This window comes from Channa argus, chromosome 2 (assembly GCF_033026475.1).
Source record: "Channa argus isolate prfri chromosome 2, Channa argus male v1.0, whole genome shotgun sequence".
Taxonomy (NCBI): Eukaryota; Metazoa; Chordata; class Actinopteri; order Anabantiformes; family Channidae; genus Channa; species Channa argus.
The window spans coordinates 20,639,527-20,666,637 of NC_090198.1; the positions used below are offsets into that span (position 1 = coordinate 20,639,527).

General features: G+C 36.2%; 2 protein-coding genes across 3 annotated transcripts in view; one reads left to right on the plus strand and one right to left on the minus strand.

The window, feature by feature from the left end:
• Positions 1-912: 912 nt before the first annotated feature.
• Positions 913-25,415, minus strand: kif18a (kinesin family member 18A). Of its 2 annotated transcripts, XM_067496297.1 has the most exons (19): positions 25,261-25,415; positions 24,298-24,643; positions 23,302-23,459; positions 22,922-23,026; positions 21,891-22,001; positions 21,561-21,758; positions 18,694-18,870; positions 18,496-18,570; positions 18,304-18,407; positions 14,598-14,760; positions 13,856-14,020; positions 12,884-13,005; positions 12,473-12,759; positions 10,633-10,689; positions 9,773-9,802; positions 6,277-6,658; positions 3,468-3,560; positions 3,097-3,194; positions 913-1,797 (listed from the first exon to the last, which is right to left on the minus strand). In XM_067496297.1, the coding sequence occupies exons 2-19, from the start codon at positions 24,611-24,613 to the stop codon at positions 1,661-1,663; spliced, it is 2,778 nt and encodes a 925-aa protein (XP_067352398.1). In that variant the 5' UTR covers positions 24,614-24,643; positions 25,261-25,415; the 3' UTR covers positions 913-1,660. The 2 variants fall into 2 exon arrangements, with proteins under 2 accessions (XP_067352398.1, XP_067352399.1); XM_067496298.1 differs by lacking the exon at positions 9,773-9,802 and having other exon boundaries at positions 914-1,797.
• mettl15 (methyltransferase 15, mitochondrial 12S rRNA N4-cytidine) overlaps positions 25,412-27,111 on the plus strand; it is a 50,503-nt gene continuing 48,803 nt past the window's right edge. The window contains exon 1 of the mRNA XM_067496299.1: positions 25,412-25,516. The gene's annotated coding sequence lies outside the window, so the exon portion shown is untranslated. The remainder of the gene's footprint in view (positions 25,517-27,111) is intronic.

Sequence of the window (27,111 nt, forward strand, 5' to 3'; positions counted from 1 at the left end):
TTGTATCCGTTAACAAAAAATGTTAAATATGTTGTCATAGTTTTTGATTAGAATTATACTTCTTATATTTCTTTGTGATGAAATTGCCAATAAAGTCATGTTTTTGTTTTAACAAGTCAACATTACTTCTTGTCATATTCTGGAGGAAAAAAAAAACAAAAAACAAAAAAAGAAACACATTTCTCTAGGTCTCTTCCCACAATGTGCACAAAATAAAATAAATTGGTATTTGTACCCTGATCAGCAAATGGAAAACAAATTGATCTACACCATATTGAAGCACAGCACAGAGCTGGGTACGCTGAAAGGGAATCTGGTCATTTTGATTTTCCAAATCTACACCTGCTGGAAAAGTTTTTGCCCAGTAACTAGTTTTGTTGCTGTGGCAGTGCAGCTGCAAGATGTTTGGGATGGGAGGAGGGATTTTTTTTTTTTTTTGACCCCTCTTACATTTTAAATAGGGGGGCCAAAACATTAGAACCACCTCTTCTTATATGACTCCTCCACCCATTTTGACCTTAATAAAAACCGTAGTAGAATTATCACCTTTCTGACAGTTTCAACCTACAAACTGAGAAATTATAACCATGATCATTGAGATGCTTGGCTATAATTCAACATTAGCCATAAGGAGCAGTATCCTCCATGGAGAAGGAGGTTGGAGGCTAAGATCAAGGCAACACAGAGCGAAGTTAGCCAGCTTTCGGAATTGCAGAAAGGCATGATAAAGAAAGGGGTACCTAAGAAGTACAACAAACTGTCCAGGCCTTGGAGTCTGCCAAGCCAAAGCTAACAGCCCTGGCAAGATGGCTGAAGAGGTATCCCAGATAAATTGAAGCCAGTAGAACAGTAAGAACTCATGGTGAATTAATGACATTAGATCAACTACTGAAACATGTTAGAAATGGTGAAGGAAAAGAGTATTTTACACTGAGTTTATTTATGCTTTATGAAAACATGAACATGGTTTTGGATACGTATCGTCTAGTATCAATCACAAAATGTATTTATCCAAAAGGAAACAGCAACAAATTATGTTACAATACAAGGAGTTTTATTATGAAACATCTGTAACACCATGTTAACTGTACAAGAGAAAAATAATGATGCAAACTTTTCTGTATGGAAGTTTCGTTTTCCTTTTTGCAGACACAGGTTTTTATATTAGCTGCCCTGGTACCAACAACAACAATCATTGAATAAAAAAATTGATGGAAAATGGCTGCTTATATAGCTTTTATCCAAAGGGCTTTACAATGTTGCATTCAAACACCAGTGGCGGTGGCTGCCATGCAAGGTGCTCATCTGACCGACTGGGAGCAACTTGGGGTTCAGTGTCTTGCCCAACTTGCCCATGTTTTGAAAAATAAAATTCAAAGGTAGGCTTAGAAATGATAAAAATCTATATAATTAATTATAAAATTATAAAGACTATGCTAAACACAGACTAACTATACAATGATTTACTTGTTTTGTAGTCAAGTAAAACTTTCCTTCAATGTGAGGCTTAATTGAAAATTTGCATTAAGCAAACTAAATGTCATTTGAGTACTTGAAAAGTTGTGTTGAGTTTATATTTTTAAAAGGTGAATGTGGCCAGAAAAGTGTAGAGAGCTTAAATATCCATAAAGGCCAAGTTTAACTTGAACACCATGTTATGTTACGTCCGCTTGGTCACTCGTTTGAACTGTTGGGACGTCTTATAGAAAATGGACTTGGATTTCTGGGGTTCAAGGAGGGTCAGATTTCCTTCAGAAATGCTCCTCACAACTCTCCGAGGCTTATTCTCCTCTGAACCTAGGACATGGAAACCAAGCGTGGAATAATATCACAAACAAACCTGCACTTAAATCAAAATAGCTTTCAATTAGGGCAGAAAAATTATTTAGTTCCACATTTTTTAGAGCAATGATGCAACTAATGTGATTTTTTTTCACGTTTCACTTCTGTATTACTCAGTGCAAACAAGCTATAAATGACTTTTTTTGCTACCCACCATCCCTCCATCTCTCTACTCTACTGTAGTCCCCGCACCCCCCTTTTCTGTGTTCAAGTGTTAGCTGGCATAGAAAAAATAAAAACAACACAAACACAAGCTCATAATGTTTGCAGCTAACTTGCGTAGCCTCTCTCTCAGGCTGACAGTAATGCTCTCCAGAACACGGACATGGAAACCTTGAAGTGAAGTTCTTGAATTGATGCTTTCATACACTTTGGCCACAGATGCATGTCAGATGATGCCTGGTTCAAATGACCCAAGCAGCATTTTAACGTCACATTAACAAATATATTTTTATTACTACCTGGTCAAACACAGTCAGTGGGGCTTTTTTAAACGCAGAAGGACTTGGGTGCTACCTGCATTGTCGCTTCAGCACCTGTTTCTGAAGTTCATTCTCTTCTTTAAAACCACAATGTATTCAAACGATCGACACTAGTGCAGTTTCTTGCTCTTCGACATTGGGATTTGCTTCTGCAGAGACCATTTTCACAATGATCAGCAGCAGTGCCATTAAACTTATTTGTGTCTTCCTCTGCAGGAATGCGAGGGCAGACATCTGCATGCGAAGCCTATTTCTCTTATTATTCTAGCGTAAAAAATAAATAATAATAAAGCTTTTGTGTTTTAAAAATCGCAATATCCATTTAAAATGATTAATTGTTCAGCCCTACTCTGAATAAATGCACTTCAGGCTTATTATTAAGCAGCATCTCCAACAAACTAGCTCCCGTTTCCTGCCTTGCCTGAAATATCTGTTGTTTAAAAGATTATTAACTTGCTCAACTTGGTGCGCTATTGTTAACAATAGGCACCTTACATTTAGGAACGTTTCTACATTTATCATCTGATGTTACTGATCTTTGGATAACAGGTTTATGAAGTAAATTACTCCAGAATCCACTGAGAATTAGACAACTGGTAAATAAGTAAAGGTTAAATAATTTACCATTAAGAGGACTGAATGAATAATAATACTGCTTATGTTGCTAGTTCCAGATTTAATGTCAACATTCAACTATTTATGCATTGTTCATTTTTATGATGATTTAGGAATTTTTATTTTAGTCTGGGAATGCATCTCGGTCAACACTTACCAGCAAACCGATGCACTCTGAGTGGTCTCCGGGCCACTGAGGGGTCTTTTTTAATACGTTTCGGTGCAGAGAAACCTTGTGTTAACTCTTCTTTGATGCTGATGCAGCGAAGGCAGGGAAACAGGGAAAACACACGGAAAATAGAAAACATAATTAAATACAACAGAAAAGCTCATCATCTGTAACTGGATTATCTTAGTTTTGGTCAAAACTGGCTCTTAATTTAGTATTTTTGTAATTTAGTATTTCAGTTCTGCTTTACTACAGCTTCAAATAGTTATAAATAACTTTAAGCAGAGTGTTCATTTTAATGCCAGTATATAATAGGAAGACTAACATGAGTATGAGACAAAAAGGCAGTGGCATATTACCGGTTAAATTTACGCTTTCCTTGTGCAGCGGACGTCATGTCCATGTAGGTTGATTTGGCCCTTCTCACCTCTTGTAGAGATGAGATCTGTTGTCTGTAGAACAAATATTCATGTTACTGACATCTCTGCTGTTTGGACAAAGAAAAAACTATTGTAAAAACTATGCGTAGACAAATCTGGGCTTATATTTAATGAACACTCATTCAGAAAATGTGTTTTTTTCTCTTAAAAAAATTTAACAGTCATCCATGGACTCCTGGTCCCACCTGGTTATGTGCAATAATGTCCCTGGGCAAGATACTGAACCCCATGTTGCTCCCGGTGGGTCAGGTGAGCACAGCAGCCACTGTCATCAGTGTGAGTGTGTGAGTGTGTGTAAATGAGTGAATTCAAAGTCAATTAAAAATATATATATTTTGGTGTTCCAGTCTTTGTTTCTCTAATACACATGTGAACACTGGCCAGTAGTCATCCTTCCTTACATTAATATCATTAAGTTTAAAATTTTACAGATTCTAGCTCAGTATCGTAATATAATCAGTTTGTAGCTCAAAATCGATTGATAAAACCTCATGTCAGCAGATGTGAACCTAACAACCAGATAACTGATGAAAGTTTCCAACTAATAAACCGTAGTACACACATACTACATCACATATTGATTTGAGAATGATGCTGGCAGCATCTAAAAATGAAGTATCAGGGTGTTAACCTCCTGAATGGTGTCACTTTTTTTATGTAGTAATTAACCCTACAGATTTGTCACTCAGCCAGGCCTCTACATTTGTTTTAATGGTACTACTGTTTTTTGAATTGCTTCCAAACACAACAGTTAAAACTGTCAACATCACTTTGGTTCAAGGCACCCCTCAGCTCAGCTGACTTAAGCTCTTAGCCCAACGTTCCAGTCTGGAAACATGAATACTGATACTATTTGCATTTGGGTCTCCGTCTTGTTTTGAATAGGTTTTGAGGGATTTACCACTTTTGAATGGTTTGGTTACCATCCAGACTGAGCATCCTTTACAAAGAATTCTTCAGTTGCTTCAAAACTTTTAGTCAGCAGTCAGAGGAATAATTTTTTAAGATTTGTAACATTTAAAAATAATTATTTGTAGAGATGCATTTAGTTTTAGTTACTGAATCGATAAAAGAGAAGTTTTTCTTAACTCATGGAAATAATAACGTTCCAAAATATTTTGCAAGATTAGCATTAGTGACATAATAGCTACACCAATTTCTAAAGCAAAATAAGTTATGATAAGTTTACGTGTGAGGACTTTGTGTTCTTAGAAGTTAAAAGATAAAAAGTAAAGGTGCAATTTATTTAAAAAATTATAATACATATAAACAAAAAACAAACAAACAAACAAACAAACAAACAAAAAAGCAAAGAATAGCCTTTTCAGCGCAAGGAGAAGAAGGACTAGGCCGGGCAGAGAAAAACCTACAGACGCAAATTCTGATTGCATCAATGAATAGCAAGGAAAACAAGTTAAGAACTAACGACATATTTGCACCAGTTTCCACTTTGTTTCCATCGAACTGCTTCATATGTCATATAGCAGGATTTACAATGATGCCAATATTGCTCCCTGGTCTAGTTATGCTTAAAACAAAGGGGTTGCCAAAAAACATTTTCTCAGTCTTGATCGCTGGAAAATGGACATTAGAATAAGCTGTTACGTTATCAGGAAGCAGGAAAGTGGTTCTGATACATTGTGGCAGCTGGTGCAAGTTTCCCCCCTGGACTTGATATATAAAAATGTATGTCTACAGGTAGATTGTGATGTTATGTGAGTTGTGGTTTCTGCCATCATAGCAATATTTTATTTGGTGTTTCAGTTCCCATAAAGAAGAGGGAATCCTTAGGTCTCTTACCACATTTCCTGTTTATGTGGCGAGAAGTGTACCCTCTTGTAGCAATAAATTTTAAAGTGACCACAGGAGTGCAGTAGGTAGTATGTGGGTGTATCGATGCAATCCTTGATAAATAACATAGAAAAAGTCTTCACTACATTGTTGCTGAGAGATTCAAGATAATCGTAATGCGGATTAGAAGCCAGCCTTGAAATTGACTTGTACTTTTATCTATAAAATATACGAGGGTATAAAATATTTTCTGAAATCATATGAAGTATGTTTAGTAAATTGACAGAAAGTCAGGCATCAAAGATTTAAACTGTCCCCCGCTGGCCTTTTTTGTGGACTGGCTAAAAAGTATTTTGGGGAAACTGTAGTTTGTGCAAAGAGCAGATGTGAACGATTAGGATTTAGAGGAATTCCCTTAAAGCCTGGAAAATGATTCTCTGCCTTTACTGTTATTCTAAGCAAAGTTTTGTTTTATAAAATATAAACTTTGTTGATGTAATATCTTTTAAATTTGTTAGTGTATTTAAAACCACAGTATGTCACTTTTTTTGAATACTGTTTTTTAGTAGATATGCTCCATATCTTATTGTAGGAAGGTGCTGTCAATGCCTCCAGTGGCACAGACGTACAGAACCACACTAGCAGTGGTGAGAAGATGTTACCCTCAGGTGTTTGAATGAGGTGTGCCTGTCTAACCAATTAGAGAATGCGAAACCCTGAGTGTCACATATTGATACAAACAGGTACCTTGTGCTTATCTAAAAGAAATAGTGCATGTTTCATGTTTGTCAGAAACTGTACTGCCACTATATTCGCCAGATTGCTCTTGAAAAAGATTGAAATACCCAGTAAAATTCAAGTTAAGCAAATATTACACTACTAATAAATACACAGTTAAATCCGAAAAATCAAAAGAAAAGTTTAGATATTTTTTCACCTTTTATTGAGAATTTGGTTTCCCTCGTTGATCCTTGCAGGATCGATTAGCTGGCTGGGACCCAAAATGTCTATGGACTTCGATGGTTGACAAGGACTTCCACTGCCTATTATGATGGTTGCATTACTTGCAGCTTGATCATCATTGTCCAGAACTTCAAACGTCACGTTCGGATCCATGGAACTGCAGGAGCTTGGCGGCAGGGAATGAACAGTCTTTTGAGCAGGTTCTGGTGTGCACTGGAATGGGAACATGCCCTCCTCAAAGACGTGAGCCTTCGCCTTGGTCCGGGGACTTTGTGATGGTAGTGACGCAGCCAGATTTCTCCTGATGGGCTTTTTGAGAGGTGGTTCCTGACTCGTTTTTGTCTGATTTCCGTTACCTTAAAAATGTATTAACAGTTAATAAAATATATACAAAGTAGCTATAAAATTAATTTTTTAAATGTCATACAACATAAATAAACGCACACCTTTTAAATATGTACCAACTTAAAAACCTTGGCTCATATGACAGAAGATTGTGACAGTTTCTCTATTAACTTCATGCTGTAACTAGACTTACACTAAGCAACTAAATGTTACTTTTTGCATGTTTGTTCAATGCTTTGTCAGGTTATATTCAAGCGTTTGGACCACCTCAATACTGGTCCTTGAGAATCTATTAAGAACAAGTCATCATATGTTACTTTTAGACTTTCTTTTCAGATGTCAGTATCTGTAACAAGCCATCTCTGAAATCCATTTATCAGTGCTTTGTTTAATTAAGGGCACTGAAAGTGAAAGCAAATCAAAGCACTTCAAAAAGTAAGCAGAGCCACAGTAAACACATTGCTCCCCAAATGATGCTGGCCCCCGTTCTCAATCAGTAATCAGTAATAAACGCTGAAGTACCAGCCTTAGGCTAAACAGTGCAATTTAAAAAATGTCACAACAGAGAAATGAGATGGATGGTTCCCTTAAGTTACATCAAAGTGTGATAAGTAGTGTTGGAGATATTGTGCATGGTGCAAGGCAATTAAACATTACTGTGCCCTCTTTACACATAAATTTAACAATGTCAAAATGGAACTGTGACATGCATTCCTACCCAACAAAATGAACTTTAAATAAAACATAACTTAGGAATTTTAAGTGCTAACAGCCTTGGAAATTATCATGTGAACAGAGGAAATGTGCACTGTAAAAGATATATATAGGGCTCAACGATATAACAATATAGATCATAAGATGATAGAAAATGTGTTGTTTCTTATTATGCTCTATTCTTTATTTCATTGTGTTACAAATGGCATTTAGTTTGGCCTTACGATAGACGCAGAATTGTAGCAACAGCGATGAAAATGTAGCGCCATCTTCCATTCTTATATTAGTACTTCAGGTAGGTTGCAACATAGCTATACATGCTAAACAGCTACTGGGAGCTTTCAACAACTTTTTAGGTGGAATGTTTTGTTATCCATTATTCAAATGTTAATCGTATTTTTTTTCCTTCTTATGCATGACAAATGCTTTACTGATGACTGGGTCTTCATGTAATTAAAAAAATTTAAATATATTTACACCAGAAATGCAAATCTTTTTAATCTGGTGAGAAAAAGTGACAGAGCCTGCAGCTTGTGTGCTATTGTGCCCACAACAGACTAATTCCACAGACTATAAGTTTATGATACGTATTTTCTTTTGATAGGGGAAAAATGGGCAGTGACAGGCTAAATGTGTATACCCTATATTCTTTCCATTACAATTTTTAAGTTTTGCTTAGATATTGTGTGAGAATTTGCTTGAATGAGAATGAGCTTGCTCAGAGATTGCTATTGTGAAAACTTCCTCTATAAATTCATAAAATGTGTTAGCTATGCTACAACAAGACAAGATTACATTGCAAACTGGTGTCTGTTCACAGCCACAAATTCTTTGTAAGATAGAGAATTGTTACTAAAGGAATTGAGCATTGGCAGACTATGATTACAATTTTCTAGCCATGAATTTTGTAGCTGGACAACAGACACGCGCATACATATAAAGGCCAAAATGGAAAATACCTACACAGAAAGGAAAAGCGAAGGTTAAATGCAAAGGTAACTGACTGTCACCACCCTAATATCAAAATGCAATATTTAGAAAATGTGAGTCATATGGTGATAAATATCCATTTTCTGTGGCAGAGGAGTTGTCCCTAGCAATAAATGGCAGCAGACTTTCTTCAATCACATATTTTTGGCTTGTAGGGGATTAATACATGCATGAGTTGCTATTTCTGGTGGAGGCTGCACTGAATTAGGGTCGCCTGGTTGCTGCTGTGTGTTTTTTATAGTGCGCCTTTTCTGGTTGGTGGAGCAGAGGAGTTTACGTCTGTTGACGTTTTTTCCTGCCCTGCTGTGGATCTGCATTTTCATGAATGAAGCTCAAGAGGGATTGGGAGGGTTAGATGCTAGACAGACAGAAAACATTTGAAGGTAGAGGAGAAAGAAAGGTGGAATGAGGGGAAAAAGAGAGAATAACAGACATTTTGAGCAAAAGGAACAGCAAAAACATACGGTAGAAAAAGAGAAATGAAGGGCAGAAGACTGAAAGGAAACAAACATAACAGTATAAAGTGAGCATAAGAGAACTGAATGAAAAATTGTGACGCCGTTAATAAATGCATGTGTCGACATGTAATAATTAACACTAAACTGCAAAATGCTGAAAATTCCCTTTAAAGTGTTCATTATTGTGTGATTTGTTATTATTAAACAGCCCACAAAGAGTTAAAGCTCTTTCAAATCCCCAACCCTTTCTAAAACTGGTGAGATTTGATTGGCTTTGCAAGCTGCAGGGTGGAGCCATTTCTCATAACATGCTGCAGTGACTATCATTAAGAGCTGAGTAGAGCTGAGGAAGCAGAAAGGGACCGCCAAACAGTGTTAGTATGAGACCAGAGCTGTTTGTCTAAAAGACAAATAAAAGCCGTATTTACTAAGCATCCGTGCTATCCCAAAACCTTCTCTATTTTAGATGGCTGAAATGCTGCACAATATTTAAAACTATTGTATGTGTGTGTACGTATACATACATATACATCAACAAACACAAAGTGATATTAGTATTAGATATAGTAGTTAGTTTCTATTAAGCCTGAAAGGGCTTGGTATGTAGTCTATTACAAATGGATACATGCTGTGACTTTAAAATAGTTGAAAACGTGCTGCAACAAGGGTAATTTTGTTGTCAGTAACAGGAATTTATATTTTTTCCTCAAATTGTATTCATTACAGAGTATTTATTTTAAGATGATTGTGTCAAACAAAGCATTAAACTAAATGAAGGTATTTCATATATATATATATATATATATATATATATATATATATATATATATATATATATATATATATATATATATATATATATATATATATATATATATATATATATATATATATATATATATATATATATATATATATATATATACACACACATATATTTTTTGTAAAAAAATAAAACCTCACCATAGTAATAAATGGGAGCATGTCCAAATGCTGACACGTGCAGACAGATGACCACAGAGGTATTGGCCAAGACAAAAAAACAAAAAACAAACAAACCTCAAAATAAAACAAATTTATGAGTGAATAACAATAAATGACCAAACAGAAAAAGCAACAGGAAACCTAGAAAGACAGAATCTACAAAAAGCGAAAAAATTTAATATTTTAAATTTCACTTATTGTAATAGGCTGCAGCGAGGTTTAATCGCAGTGGTGACAAACTCCCTGGTGCTTTCATATTTCATTTCTACGCAAGAAACTCTGGTCATCTGGCAGAAACATTTTCTTTAAAAGTTACATTTCCCACAGTATTTCATAGTAGACCACCTGCAGTAAATATCATTATCGCCAATTTGAACTGCAATATTTCACAAAGGTTTTTGTGTTACATTTCCCAGAGGGCTCCCGATGTTCAGTTTTTCCTCTATAAAACTGGTTGTGAGTAATCACATCATTTCATTATTACATTTTGGCTGGGAGAACATGTCTGCGCCACAGCTATAAATCAAATTATATTACATGTCTGATCTTTATTGTGTATTTTACTACTCTGAACAAGTCATTTTTGGCTAAACTGCTAAAAACATGTTCAGCAACATAGCAAAGTGAAATATAGGTTTACACAGAACAATTTTAAATTTATATGGCCCATTAAAAACAACTTTATGATTGGTGTGGTCTGCTTTAATAAAATGTAGCACGGTCTTTTAAAGTGTGTTTGCATTAATGTAACGGATTGAGTTGAGTGAAAGGTGACAAGGTGAATGAGTGGTAGGAGAGATTAACAAGTATGCGGGGTAAGATGGAGAAGGTACATTTACCTTTTGGTGACGGAGCAGCTTTGCACAATAATGTTCTTTTTGTGTGCCCCTCTGCACCTGAAAATTACAAAATTAGAGAGGTTCAAGAAGAATCACCATAATGACAAATTACAACACAGAAAGCTTGAAAATCTGCTAGTGGCCTCATTATGTGGTGTCCTATAATAAAATGTTATATTACCATTAAATGTTTGAAAAGATTTTAACTCTTACCTTATCTGACCCTTAAAAAGAGGCAATTCAATGGGTTTTGAGTGTACAGACTCTATACACATTTTACCAGTTAGAAATGATAACAGTCTAATCATTTCTAGGGGAAGAATCTGAGGGTGTGAAATAAACTAAAACGAAATGTCTCAAGCTAAAGCCAAAGCATGTTCCACTGAGCAAAAATGTGAAGAGAAACAAACAAACAAACAAAAAACACTTGTATCTCTGCAGTGATTTTAACACTTTTAAATAAGTACTAAATGTAATATACTTTGAAACAAGCCAGCTGTGGAACAGATGGACAGGTGCAGGGTTTATTCTCTGACAAATGACTGACACCATCACAGTAATTGAGTATTGTTGGCCATCTTTGGTTCATGCTCCACTGTCTGTCATGGTTTATACGTCACGAGGGACTGGTGCTGCTGGATCATGCAAAGATGACAGTTAAAAATTAACTGTGCTGTTTCACGGGTTCCATAATACACACTAAACCTGGACAAACGCCAAATACAGAGTCTAACTGAACTACTTATAGGACACCACACAAATACTTCCAGGCTTTAAATCTGATATTACAGCTTTCACGTCTTGAAACTAAAATTTTAGTCCCACCACACTACAGAAGTGTGGGAAAAAGGAAAAAAGAAAAGAAAAGAAAGAAAAATCAAAAACTTAACTTTATTCAAAAATATTTACTGGAAAGTAGGGGTGTCCTACATGTTGATGATGTAATCATCATAATTGTTGATTTAACAATGTCCAACCTGACACTGACTATGCAATACACTGCAAAAAGTAACACAATGTGAGAGTCCACACATCCAATGCATCATGCAGTTTAGTAGGCAGATACTGAGAGTCCATGCAGTTTGCTAATATAGGTTTACATGGTGACTGGACCACAAATCAAACTAGCACAGCTCTCTAAAAATGAATGACTGAAGTTAACAATTTGTGCATAAACAGTCCAGGACTCCACATACAGACATCACCAGCCTTGAAACCTGTTAGGCTTAATTGCTAGACGTAGACCTAGACCTCTCACCTGCATGGAAATGGCTTGGGTTCGAAACACCACATGTTCCTTTACAGATGCCAACTTTTTTCCACCATCTATGAATTAACCACCGCACAGAATTCAAGGAACATGAAAACTTTGGGAGTTGGCTGTGGACAACTGGCCTAAACCAGGCAAGGTACCAGCACAAAACCACACAGCAAACTCATTCTAAAAAAGTTCCCAACAAGAAAAGACAAACAAATGGCCAGAGATAACAAATGCATTCAATAACACTTCAATACAAGCAGTTGAGAAAGTTTCAAACGATAAAATCGCAATAAACATCTAAATATACTTTTTGTCAATATTGCATACACCTGTATTCAATTTATAATTGCTTTAAACAAAATCAGCAGGTTCTTGAAGTTTTTAACACATTACTTTGTGTGCTGTGACAATGTGTGATGACATTTTTCTTTTTTTTTCTGATATTTAAGAGAATAATCGAAATACTTAGATGCTCAACAAAACTTTCTCATCATTGAGTAGTTTTGCAATTAAAACCAAATATCTACACATGTGCTGAATAAAGAACAAGAGAAAAAGGAATAGAGTATGATGACTTACTGCAGGGGCTACTCTGATGGTATAGCAAATGTGAGAAAGACAGCACAGGTGCCAACTCATTGAGGAGCATGTTTCCCGCCCGATTTTCCTCCTGCGATTCCACTCCAGTCACTTCGCCTTTCAGCTTCTGCTCTACTCCTTCCTGGTCAGCCCAGACCACGCCTCTCTCTCTCAACACAAGCTGTCCAAGCTCATGGTTCTCCAGCTCATCTACTACTTTGACTAGCCCAGCTCCATGCAATGCAGAGTACTGCCGACTATAAGCTGGCAACAAGATGTTCACCATCCTGGGATGCAACAGAGAAATTATTTTTAAACATTTTTTCGGAAAAAGCACAGGTTAGTGCAGCTTCTTCAGCTGCAATGAATGACTGAATTTAATGGAGATTCGTAATAGTTTTGTCAACCTACTTCTGCATGCGCTTGTTCTCCTGATCCTGGAGTGCAGTGAGTTTAACTATTTGCTTGATGTGCTGTTCGAGGTCATTTACCTGCAGTTCCAGTCTGTGACGATGTAGGTCCTTCTCTAAGATCTGAACAAAAGAAGTAGTGAGGTCATAGGGCACAAATGATACAATAGCTTCTAACATAACACATTATTGAATTAGCAATCCAATGTACAGAATTAGAAGAAACAAAAGGTGGTTGGGGCAGAGATACTCGAGATAACATGCAAAGTTCTGTTTTCATCCATGTTTCATCAGAAAAGCTGTCTGCTCAGGCTTAGGGAGAGGAGGGAAAAACTCTGACGTAAAGAAACTACGAAACAACAGCAGAGAGAACATTTAAGCGGTGGGTGCGTCATAGTTCTGGGTCAGTTCCTGGAAGAAAGGATAAAGAAGAAGAAAGAAAAAAAAAAAGAAAAAAAAAAACATGGACATGGTTTTAGGTAACTGGCTGCTGTGTGAGGGATGAGTAAAGGGTATTGATTTATTCTCTTCAGTGATCCACGAGTGAGCTGAAGAAATAAAATGAGCACGGTTCTAATTACTGTGAGAACAGATGGGAAGAAAACAAAGACAGTCACGACACCAGTGGAGACACAGCCTACCTTCCAAAATAAACAAACAAAAAACACCATGCAATGAGTTTTGAAGGATGTAACCCATGTTGTCAAGTTTTTCCATATATCTAATTATGCTTATTCGTCTTCATACATTATCTCAAATTACTCAACCCATTTCATCCTAGCTAGACAACTTACCTACAGGTTACTTCTATGGCCAAATTCTATTCTCCATTTTCAATGTTATAAAAAAAAATGCATTGTGTTTACACAATTTCAATTAGAAAAATCATTATCAATTACAATAACCCCTTTGCATGTTTGTAAGGGGTTTTTCAGCGCCAGTGCACATGAAAGGGTCAGTAAGTTCTACTTACCTCAGAGGTCTGGTCATTCGACTTGAGCAACTTAATCTCATTTTCAACACGATGTAGCCAGCAATCATTGTCAAGGAAACAAGTTTGTGCCTCCTTCAAACGTTTGCAAATGTGTTGCTGCTGGGCGCGTAAGCTGGCAATCTTCCGTTCATGCTTACAAGTGGCCTATTAAAAGTGACAACAACAAAACATAATTTATGCGATATTATGAACTGTCCATTTAAAAAAAAAAAAAAACTTTTACTATGACACATCATTAACTGTTTAAGTCTATAACAGCATCAGACAATATGGTAAACAGTCTCCAGTTTGGCAATACAGATTTCTCCTAAATGTTGCATTTGTCAAGAATTCACCACTGGATACATTTTAAACAACCCATCTTAAGATCTGAGATTGAAGATTTTTTTTTAAAAATGCAAGCAGTTGAATGATTTTTCTCTAGAAAATTGTTCCCACAGTTTGGCTTGTTTTGGAATCAAAGAATATCATTTGCCAAAGTTTGGTACCACACATTCCTGGGGTATCACTTATACTTTCAATGATATGTACAGATGGAACTAATACTGGGATTCAACTGGCAAGGAAAACACTGGAACCGGGGAGCAGTGACCCTGTCCTGTAGTGGCGTAAATGAGAGGGTAAGACAACTATAGAGAACAGAGAAGTAAAATGATGACTCAGCAGCTGTTTTTCTGCGGGGATGATGGAATCTGTGGATAGCAGCGTAAGCATCAGCTACCTTCTCAGTCTTTTCTTTGGCACAGAAATATTGGACCTGCAGGTTGTCTTCCTCACTATAGCGCTGGCGCAGCTCATTCTCCTTCAGTTGTCTCTCCAGATCCAGCTGTTCTCTCCTGATTTGGGCCCGGCTTGAAAAAATTCTCTGCAGCGCCTCTGACACCCTAAAGAGAGAGAAGATTGATGTTTAAATATTACAACTTTTACACTAAAAGGGTTTACTGTGTCAAAGTAATACAAATGGTCTAAAGAGTGACTTTAGCTATTTAAACTGTATCAAAATAAAGAGTTAGTTATTGTATTCTCAACTTCTTAGAAATTACATTAAGCCAATTACAATAGTCTTATGACAAATACTGCAATGCTCAGTTACTGTAAAAGTAACCGTAAAAGAGGTGTAAATTAGTCTTTGACTATTGCTTTACACTAAAAAGTGTGTGTGGATTTTTATGTCAACTCTGTTTCAGATACATGGAGGAGATAGAATATTAGAAACACATTTTAGTATAATGCTATCCAACAAAACATCATAATCACCACAGGGATTGAAGCCAGATGTGATTAGAGTTTGCCATTCCACATTTAAGGACCAAATGTTATTTATTGCTATTCCAAGAGCGCTTACAGCCCACTTGTTAAAGTACTTAACACATCCTACAAAGGTCATAACGTATTTAATAGCTTTATTAACACATTTCAACCAATTTAAAGACATTAGTATGCGGTTAGCTACATCAAATATTTACTTGATTCATGCGAGTATTTACCACGAATAATGATGCTTTTAGGCTTGAGTCAATTATTATAAATAGAATATTATAAGTCATGTAGTTAGACTTTAATCATAAGCTAAAATTTTAACAAGATGCCAATTTAGTTTGAACTCCGCCAGAAAGATAATCTTAGCTATATGAATTATGATATATATATTCCTGGAACAGAGTTGAGGTGATATCCAGACTGGATGCCAGTGGCTGTGCTGAGTTAAAGCAGGAGGAGAGACACGAGGGGCAGGCAGGTAAATAAGACTGGAGAGCTGTCGCTGAAATGTGACTGCACTCTTGAATGCAACTCCAGTGACGTAGGAGACGTCGTGGCCTTGCTAGACTGCTGAATTTTTAATAGTGTGAGAAGCGTGCAGCCTCTATTCAGAGCCTCTCACTGTGTGAGTTGTGAATTCTGATGCCAGTGAATGAAATGTGTGGGAGTGAGACTCATTCAGCTTTTCTGTGTACCCCGCCCTCGACCCATATACCCCAACTGAAGCCACTGTATTACTTAAAGACAATTAGATGGGATGTAGGTAATGTGATTTATTCAAAAGAAATCTGTAAATATAATTGAAATCAAAAGAGAGGCTATCCAGTAATCAAAAATAGGGATGGTATAAACCACGTTTCAAACAAATAAACAAATTAAAAATTTAAAAAACAGCAACACCAGCAGATCCTAATCTTGTTCCGCAATGCACAACAGTTTAATTAATAATCCAAGAGGTAAAACAGTCTCTGATATGACAGCTGGATTGAAAAACAGCAGTCTTTAGCCATTGTAATGTTTTGGAATATAACATATACAGATTAGGACAAATATATACAAATAATTATGGTAGTGCTTCACATTATAAAAAGGGCTATTACTTATTTGAAACTAGAAGAATGCTTTCATTTCCTTAAATTTGACTGAACATTCAATTAATTACAGATACACCATTCATCAATATTTTAGTATCCTGCTTCTCCCTGCAGATCCTCTGAATATAGCACGGGTCAGAAGTGAATGTAGAGAAAAGTTCAGGAAGGGTGTGTGTATATAAATATTGGTATGCTGCAGAGATTACTTACTTGGATATGTGCGTGTATGAAATTGCAGTTTAAATTAAAAAAAATATATAGAAATGTATTCTTAGAAAATAAACAGCCGCTGTCATTGAAGTTCTTATGAAACAGTATTAAGTTCTATTTCCACTGGAAATGGAACTTTTACTGGAAAACAGAGGGGTATTTCGAGAAGCAGGTTTACAAAACTGATGTTAAAATTGAACTGTGAGTTTAAAAAGCCTAAAAAGGGAAACTCAGAGTTTGTAGTTTACAAAAAGCTGATCATAAACTTAAAAACTACTACTTAGCCGCCTCATTCATTTTAAATAGGGTGGTAAAAAAATTAGAACAACTTTTTATAATGCACTCCAGTACGATTGCACCACACACTATGACCTCAATAATAAACTGAAAATAGAATAATCACCTTTCTGACAGTTTCAAATTAACTGAGAAATTATAACCTTGTAAAAGAAGAATTGATGGCAGAGCTGCAGTATTGGATTGCATTAGATTAAACAGATGTACCTACTGTAATACAGTGGTCACTGAGTGTAATATTTAATTCACATTCAGCAAGCACAAATGTTCTTTCATCAGAAATTAAAGTTAGCTTTGATTCATTTATCAAGAGGGTGCAAACTTTTGCAGATATCATTTTTATTTTAGTATAACTTTTTAAATAAACTCTTCACCCATATCTTTTTACTTTTCATAATTTAATAACATTTGTACTAGCTAAATGTGAATTTTTATTTGATAGGGTTAAGTTTACATCCCCTTACATCTGTAAGGGGATTGAAACTTAACCCTATGCCTATTAGGTTGAAGCTAACCAACATCCCTAAGTGGACGCTGTTCTTGGAGAAGTAATAAATAATGCTAGAAACATTTGGTTGCAGTTATTGTTTTTTTTTTTTTTTTAAAGCAATTTAGAAGCTATGGCTTCAATATGAACTCTTTGTTTTTTAGTACACTCTGGGTAGCTAGGTTTTCAAAAACTCCACTTGCATGACACCACAAACACGCAACAAAACAAGTTCCAGCAACTGTTTTCCATTTCCACCTAATGATACCCACAATTATATTGTGTGCTACTGGGGAATATGTGCAAAATTGCTTTAGGTTAAAAAAGGTTTAGCTTTGTTTCTACTCGCTTCTATTTTTGCAACATTCTGCTGGTGCATCATGGTGCAAAGTTTAAAATGCTCCTAACTAAAATCTACATTTGAACTTCAGGATACTGAATAGGTAAAAAGTAAAAAAAAAAAAAGTATCTATACACAGTTTTGCAGTCACAGCAATCAGTGATAGGGAAATCATCCACATTTAGGCAAATCATTTACCATTTACCAATATACAGTGACCTAGACTGAATACTCCACTCTGCTATAAAACAATAAGAATACATCTTTTGGGCCGGGAAGAAGATATAGTTGCAAAGTGAATAGTGAAGTTGCATAGTGAATGAAGTCAAAGTTAATTATTGTTGTAAGTGAGATGAAGATTAAGCAAGTGACAGGTAGATGACTCTATGATGTTAGCTCTGCTACTGTCACTGAGAATCCACACCCCATGAGTCTTATATACTAAACGGTCTAGTCTGCAAGGTTAATTTACAAGCGCCCTCTTTAATGTGCCATAATAAAGTACTGGTTTTCACTGTCAGCAGATAATCATGCATCTGGAGAATGTGAAATTAAGCCATTGTTATTTCAATACTAACATGTTTGAAAAAGGTACTTGCTGAGCTGATACAACATACATCCATTACTAAGTTTTTTTAATTGTGTAATTGTATAATAATAATAATCGCTAAAGTTTGGTTGTCCAATTACAAGGTATACAATATAAAGAGTTATTGACATCCTACGTGTATGTGCTTACCTTTTGAACTCTGCTTGATTTCGGGAGGAGATTGTATTAGAAAAATCCCCAGGCACCACGTTCCTCTCTTCATATTCTTTTAGTTTCTGCTTTAGCTGTAGAATCTTTAGAAATGCAGCAGAATATTGAAATGTCAGTCAGAAACAAGTATGAATATCTGAATTTTTAAGCAGATTATGCTTTTCATGTTACCTCTTGCCGTTGCTTCTCACATATGACGGCATACTGGCCAATGTGACTGTCCAGGCTAACAACATTACTCTTCAACTGGTAAGAGTAGAGAAATAAAAATATTAATGATTTAAAAGGAATTTACATATTTATAGTCGCAAAATCACTGCACTTTTATTAGAATTAACAACCATAAAACAAAATTGTTTCAATACTAACCGAGGACTTGATCTCCTTGGCCCTGTTGGCATATTTAAGTGTGTTGTGGGTATCATCATATGATTTAGATGACGGGCTAATATTGGCAATCATAACAGTTCTGCAGTTGCCTCCAAGTGAGTCTTTTAGCAATCTTGTTAGCTTGCTGTCCCTGTATGGTATGTGAGCTTTCTTATTCTGAAACAAACAAGATAAGTTTACATTAGTCCTCCCCCGAAAAAAAGTCATTTTAGATTTTTGGTGTGCACAAATAAATATGAAGCCCTTTACATTTGAACGTGTTTACTTGCATTAGAAAAGGTGTGAGGAAAAAAATAATATGGAAATCCACCACGTCTGTCAATTATGACAGAAATCAAATTTAAAGAAAAAACAAGCAAAAAACAAGACTTATTGCTGTGGTATACAGAGGAGCATAAATGTGGGGTGAGCCTTAACATGAATTCTCTATCTGGACAAGCTCCACAAGAGAAACTTAGTCATGCTACACTATTTGTTGGAGATCAATAAACCTAACAGGGGAAAAAATTCCGAATGGAATTTTCATTTTAGAGTTACAATAGGGACATCCTTTCACAAGACTTGCCTGAAGTCTTTCTGCAACTGGTCTGTGATAACAGCTCAGTCTGTAATAAGGGGATTAGATATACTACAGTTGGTTAGGTGAGTCACAATTTCGTGGGCATTGAGATTGCTGAAAGTCACATTAAAGTTAAGTTACAAAGTAGTGTAGAATTATCTATTTTGGAGCTGACAGCTGTGTCTTCACTTCTCCCTGGAAAAATCCCTACATCTGGATTTGAAAATAAAGTACTGGGAGTTGTGTGCCAAAATCTTTAAGAAGAGGTGCACAATTGTATTTTGTCAAGAAAACTCGGTATGTAAAAGCAAACAACATTTCACTAAAGTCAAATGTTTGTTTTGATTTCATTGGTTTGGGACGACTTGTCACAGAGTCAGTACAGCTTTATATGGTAAGACATGCACTGGCGTGTGAATGGGAGGTCTGCAGCTTCACTTAGTGCTACACTTTCATATGCAATACATGCATACATACAACATAAACCTTGATGTAATGCTGTCCTAATTAAAATTTCCACTTCCATTATAAGGCTTTTATAATGAAGTTTAATTTTTTGCCTTATTAAAAATATTCAATAAAAAGCTTACACAGACAAAAGAGGTAGTGATTTTTTATGTGACCATGTAGCACCTGTGATCATCTTCTACTCTCTATAATCACCTTCACTGGTTTTCAAGATAGCAGACCACACAGTACAAAAACTCAAGTTATATCAGCCGTGTCTTTTTGTTTGTTGGTTTAAAAAAAAAAAAAATGCATGAGGATAAAATGCAGATTGTATATGTTTCTTGTCAACCAAAGTTACCAGCAAATCAGGGCTGGTATGGATAGAGACCCAATATATTTTACTATCTAAATACAAATTAAGTGATCAGAGTGAAAGGAAGTTTGCATCCTGACATTGGTGCAAAAAACGTTACATATGAAAATGTTCACACTGGTAAGCAATAAAACGTCCATTAAGTTCCATAGTTATGGGTGAAAAACACTGCCTTTGTGTGGATTGAAGGCTAACATGAAGAGAATGGATGCGTCGTAAAATCTATCTGCATTAGTTTGGACATTGCCTAAGGCAAACAACTTACAACAAAAACCTCTGTGCAGCATAGCATGAAGATGACATACTGAACAACCCAAACAGAAGCAACAGACATTCTTCTCACTCAAACGAATGGCATGTCAGCCGGGACACAAGTGGGGACATTCTTTTCTGTAAACAATGGCCACAACATGAATTCCTTGTCTGCCAATTGTAAACACTGGAGCACCATAACCATAGGGAAAGGGTGGGGAAGGAGTGAGGATTAGTGGTAGGCGCTGTAGCCTAAGCAGATCAAACTCTATTAGAGTGTGCATCTGCAACACTCAAGAATGGTGGGAAGGATATAATACCAACTGCACAGTATCTTTTAAGAACACCGTTTTATCCCAAGAGTGACAACATGTTGAAGAAGCATCACATTTCAACATGACTGTGGTCCAGTTGCACACCACTTCCTAAATGCATGTGAGCTGCTTGCGCCTTGTCTCTTGAGACTGGTGTGTAAAATGAGAAGACTGCTTGACAGGTTAATGTATGCAACTGGAATGAAATAATACCTAAATACTCAGTTGACGTTCCACTTCCCAGGCTCTCTATTTCATATGGAAACTTGTGGTTAACATTTAACAATAAGCATAATAATCTTATGACCACGGTGAAACATTTCCAAATGTACAGATAATGTAAAAATACAAACATAAAACAACAACATTAAATGCAAAATATTTAACTTTCAAGCAGATTATATTTGTAAAAATTAAAACAGTTGCTGTATGTATGAATTTTTAACATCAATTATTTATCGATTCCTTCACTGTTCTGTGTATTTTACAACTTAATACTTCAATTCCGCTGGATTTACCTTATTTGTAAAGCCTTATCAAAGTTTTATTTAAAAAAATTTCTAATGAAAATGTTTTCCGCTTTTTATTAGACTGTGAATCTAAATGTAGCATTTAGTTTTTTCCTAGTTATCCAAACACTTTGTTTGATTTATACAGTATGACAGGTGCTACTGTGCACAGCTGTCTTTAATAACCAGAAAGTGTTTTCTCTGCATTCAAAAAAAGAGCAAGCATACTACACTGGTCTAATGTTAACAGATCACTAATCTAAACGTCCAGCTGACACAAGTGAGAGACTGCTACCAGCAAACACAAATTGTGGTTAATATCTAAAGCGAGACCACAAAGTTAGATTATCTACAGTATATACATCATATGTAGGGCAATATAAACGTACCTTAGGGTCAGCAAGAGCATTGATAACATTTCCTAGAGCAAGCAGTGAGCGATTAATGTTAGCACCTTCTCGCAAACGTGCTCCCTTGGCATTGGTGGCACTTGCTCTCTCTGAGCCTGCCAAATCAATCAAGCTCATTTTGGCAACACAGACATTAGGATTGAGGCTGGCAGTTTTATCTTGCTGTCTCAAATATATCTGGTAGAGAAAAATACAAAAGTGTAAATTTATAATGACCAAAAAAGTTATCATGCCCTACTATTTGAAATTTGACAGTTTGCATTTACATGTAATATTCCCTTTTTAAAAAATAAGATTGTGCTTAAATACCTGAAATACGGCATGGGACCGGGAAGAGGTGGCATTCATATCAGTGGGGTGCTGTGTCCTGTTTCGATTGCCAGAATCCAAAGCCTCAAGAATATGCTCTGCAGATTTAGGCTGTACAGAAACAACAAAAGAGAATAATTGGAACCACAAAAGTATAACTCCACTCTACAACAGCAGCATGATAGACTAATAGCTCATTATTAAATGGTAAATAGTTTAAATATGTAAACCAGGAATATTTAACAGTATTTAGACAATGTAAAAGAAACTAACAAAAAACTAACAACCACTGCGGCTGTAGCTCAGTTGGTAAGGCAGTTGACCATGGTTCAATCAGTGGTTCAATCCCCGCTCCCGGCTACAAGTCGAAGTGTCCTTGGGCAAGACACTGAACCCCAAGTTGCTCCCGGTGGGTCAGGTGAGCACCTTGCATGGCAGCCACCGCCATCGGTGTGTGAGTGTGTGTGTGAATGGGTGAATGGGAAGCAACATTGTAGAGCACTTTGGATAAAAGCGCTATATAAGCGACTATTTACCATGTACTATGGATCATTTTCTGAGCTACATGAAAACGCATACTACATTTAATTAAATACTTTTATTGCATACAACATTCATTTTTTAAGAGAGGGGAAGTAACTAGTAACTACGGAATATTATTTGTCTGACTTATTACGTTTGTATACACTTACCATTGTTATACACTAATTTTAACAGGTTTTCACAAACTATATAGATTATTCCTCTTCCGTAAACTATTGGCGATAGCATCTCAAAATAGAAAGTGCTTTTATAACAATATAACAACAGTATTTCGATTAATATATTATAAAGGGCACCCCATTTTTCATCATTTGTTTACAAATATAATTTTTAACAAAAACATTACATAGTGTATTGGAAAAACAATGGAGGGATATTTATTTTAGATCAACAATAACAATTTGACTGTAATGGAAATACTACTATTTAGATTTAAATGGGGTCCACAATGCTATGGGGGAGTTTGTATAATACAAGCTGACACTAACCTGATGTAGTGTAAGGCCTTGAACAACCACTCCCTTAGAACTGTCCTCCCTCACTGCGAGAGGCCCTCCGTTAGCCAGCAAGTCTCTGATCTGTTCATTGTAAACCTATAAACAAAGAAACAAGATGACTATAGTGCCAATATAAATGTTAAGTCTCTGTAAAGGATACCTAATCTAAAGCCTTATTAAAATATAATATACAGAAAAACAAGAGCAAAAGAAATATCCGCTTTAAACATGGCCGTTAACAGTTACTGTTGCAATTCCTTTAGATAAAAGCTTATAAATCAAAACCTGAAAACTATTTTCACACAATTAACAGGTTCTGCACTACTGCAGAAACTTTTTATTACTAAAAATAAAAAGATTAAATGGTTAACCTCAAGATATGAGAATGCAACAGCAAACTCTTTCTCCTCCTTGGCATCATCCATGCGTTTGTACAGCTCTTTCATGGTGCGATACATGACCCCAGGTTCATTTTGTGAGCCTAACATGGTATGTGTCTTGCCTGCTCCAGTAGCACCATAGGCAAACACTACAATAAAGAAAACTTATTAGAAGCGACAGTAAAAACTACAACCATATGCTGTCATGGCATGTAAATAGGGCAGGCATGAAAAATATATTTTTTATGAATTAGAGCCCAGAATAGCTGTTCCTAATACAAAAAGTGGATGTTATAATCAAGATAGATTTGAACATGGCCTAGAAGACATAATCCTATACTATCACAACGTAAATGACAAGTCTTAAACTCTACTGAATTAAACATTTTAAAAATTCTAAATTTTGGAAATACATAGTATAATTTAGTGAAGAACAACTACCGCAGTGTTAAGCATAAAAAACATACAATACATCCAGTATATAGTGTGTTGCATTAAATCAGAGGTTCAAACTCTTGTGTTTAAAAAGGTAGGTCCCAAAAACAATTACAATAAGCAATATACAGTATATATACACAATATACAGAGTACAGTATATACAGCATAGCAACAACAAATATGGTGAATATACAGCAGCAGAAGACATCCAACCTTAATTAAATTATTTAAACATTACCAGTCTCTGCAATGGATTTCTGCAAAAATCAAATCAAAGCACTGATGTGTCCAAATTATTTTTCTGTGATTTGTGTTGTTTTGTCGTAATGCAGAATCGTTTAGCAAATGGGTTAATAATTTCTAAGTTGACTTTCTTTACAATTAGTGGACACTGCAGTTGTATTGTTAACCTGCAGCAACAGATGTTTTGGCCAATTGGCAGCAGTGTAAACAAGTGCAAACACAACACTGACACAACATTTCAAGCTGATTATGGTGAACATGTTAGCATTGCCAAACAGTAACACAAAGGTTGTATTCATTTATTACCTGTGCAGTTAAATCCATTCATCACACCATCCAGGACTCCTTTAGTTGTATTTTCAAATATGTCCACTTGGGTGGAATTCTGGCCAAACACATGGTCAAAAACAAACTTAAGGTCTTTGTTCGCTCTCTTGTTGATGTTTCTGTTTCGTACCCTTTGTGACCCAAAACACGGCATGTCCTCCTCTTTGGGGTCAAATATGAGCATGTGGTTATCAACTACCTGGACCACATTTCTACAGTTTTCACGCTTCTCAGTGTCATTGGCTGGCCTCACCCGAACAACCACCTTTACGTGGCTGCACACATTACTTGCCATTGTGGTCCCTCTGCAGTAACTCAAGTGTTGCTGTAAAACAAATACATAGGTGTTAACTACATTTTCCACTGTAATTTCTAATAACATTCTGATAAACATATACTAAGACACATACAGAAACAGAGAGAAAACACCTCGTATACTGTACGTACTGCATAATCCACTGTGGCAAATTTGTGACTATGGGCTATATAAATAGAACTGACTTGACTAATTTAGTTAACAGGATGTTATTTCAACCCCTATTGGCATTGCAGGTGATAAATAATATTATTAGTACAGGTTGTGTAATCATCAGTGTAACCACTGGCTTTCTGTATTGTGGCTGTGAGGTGCAACAGCTCTGCATTTAGTCCTATTATGATGACTAGTTAGGCTAGTATGTTTAAAATCTAGATCACGTTACAAGGAAACCCATACAGTAGCTGGGTGGCAATTTGTCCCCAAAACCTAACCGTTAAATCTACCAGTCCAATGTCAATGGAAGTTATTAACGACATAATACATATAAATCTTAGTTGTTAGTGCTTCCTGGGTCACAAAAAGGCCAGGGTTGCCTAACGCCTGCTAGCTACGTTAGCTATCACAATCACCAACGGTTAGCATTGTTCTCATCGCGTCGACTGCACCGAGTGATCGTATCTTACCTTTGGTCACAAATGGCTATCTCTCATTTCGACGAAAAAGGTTATGTTTGCTGTTTATAAACAAGTACCTCGATTTATAAAAATACAATTCGCCAGTATAGCTTACACGGTCAGAGACACCACGACAAGCGCCAATATTTTCAAAAACAAGCCTTCTTCCTCTCTTGCAGTGGATTGGATGCGAGTTGCTAGTCATTGGGCGGAGCAGGGTGACGCGCCGGGCACGCGACTACCGAAGCCTCATCTGCTCTACTAGGTAAGCTACGGATACAGCAACAGTAAACATTGGCTACACTTTTTTAAACTAAATTTAAGTGAGGATGATGTTGTGTTTGTTGCCACGTTGTGTAAATAATAATAATAGCTAAAGTTATTCAACCTGGTGGCATGGCAACAATATTTGTTACATCGCTATATCGTCATGTGTACAGTGCTTAACTTAGCCACTGCGTATCTATGGTTACTACCAATACCTTGACACAAACGTATGAGCAACAATTGGTGTAACTTTGAATCTTAATGCTTTTTATAGATAACTGCTGATGGACGCCATACACGTCTTTAGCTTAATGTTAAAGATGTTAATGCTAAAACATTTGGTCCTCCTGATCTAGTGTTTTTAGCAAGGCAGTTAGGAAGCTAGCATACTCCACACAAAACGGCGCTGAGTGTTGTCATTTAAGATTATCAACGTCGTGTTACACATGTTTGTCCAATAAATGATAACCAACACAAATAAAACCACCTCGTTAACAGTTGGCAAAATTCCAAAAACCTTATATTTGATTGTATCGTGATTCCTAGCTTAAGGGCTGACGGCTAATAGCCATGGTAATGGCACGAGGGAGCAGCTAGAATCATAAGTCCTTGAAATTACATCTTGTCTTTATAGTAAGAGTAATGTCTCTATTACCCGATTCCTTGAATTATTCCCAAACATTTTCCCCAACTTATGGGGCCGCAAAGGAAACAATAGAGGTAACTGATTTTTAACAGACACAGTCAGTTTTAAGTTGTGATGATTATCTCTTACAGCAGAAAAAGACAATTGGCATTACACTGATAAAATAATCAAAACGTTAGTGCAATATACTTACAGAATACTCATAATGTGCCTTAATTCATTCAACAAAGTTTTATTTTTGATACATACACAGGGGGCATGGCCCTCAATTTGACAGCGTGCTCTCTCTCTCTCTCTCTCTCTCTCTCTCTCTCTCTCTCTCTCTCTCTCTCTGGGTGGGGTATAACATGAAGAAAAGGTCCTCAAACAGGCCAACTCATCATTTTGGCTTTTCTGGAGCTCTGTATATTTTTGTAACATTTGCTTTATGTTCACAATACCATGGGTAACATTAATGAAACCCTGTAGCTTCTGCACATATTTCTGTTTTATTTGACATCACTAACAGAGCTGTAATTGTCAATACACCTTGTTGCCAGGAGATGAAAACCATTTTAAATGTGGCTCACTTTGGTGCCTGATGCGGGCAGTATTGTTCATGTAGAATGCCAAAATGTTGAATTCATAAGCCAGAGATGTTCTTACTTTCAATGTTGGTGTGTTTGCGATGTTGTATATGAACCACACGTGTGCAGTTTGAAGTGTTCGACCTCCACAGTGCTTTCAACTGGACCAACTTTTTCTAACTCTGATGGCCTTTTTTATTCAGACCAGCAGCTTATAGCTTAAAAACTTCTGAAAGTTTTTGTCAATTTGCACTTATATTAAGCTCACATTTTTTCATATTTTCTTTCAAGGTTAATGAGTAGTTAACTTTTTATTTCTTATTATGTATTACCATTTGTAGTCATTTCGTACATATACTTGGTACTATTCCAGAAAAAGGC

Excerpts from the sequence above, each read along its gene's own strand:
- kif18a (XM_067496297.1), bottom strand. The coding sequence starts at position 24,613 with ATGGCAAGTAATGTGTGCAGCCACGTAAAGGTGGTTGTTCGGGTGAGG. Across the intron at positions 14,761-18,303 it reads AATCAAGCAGAGTTCAAAAG|GGTGTCAGAGGCGCTGCAGA; the intron begins GTAAGCACATAC and ends CTCTCTCTTTAG. Across the intron at positions 14,021-14,597 it reads CCAAAGAAAAGACTGAGAAG|GCCACTTGTAAGCATGAACG; the intron begins GTAGCTGATGCT and ends CACTTTTAATAG.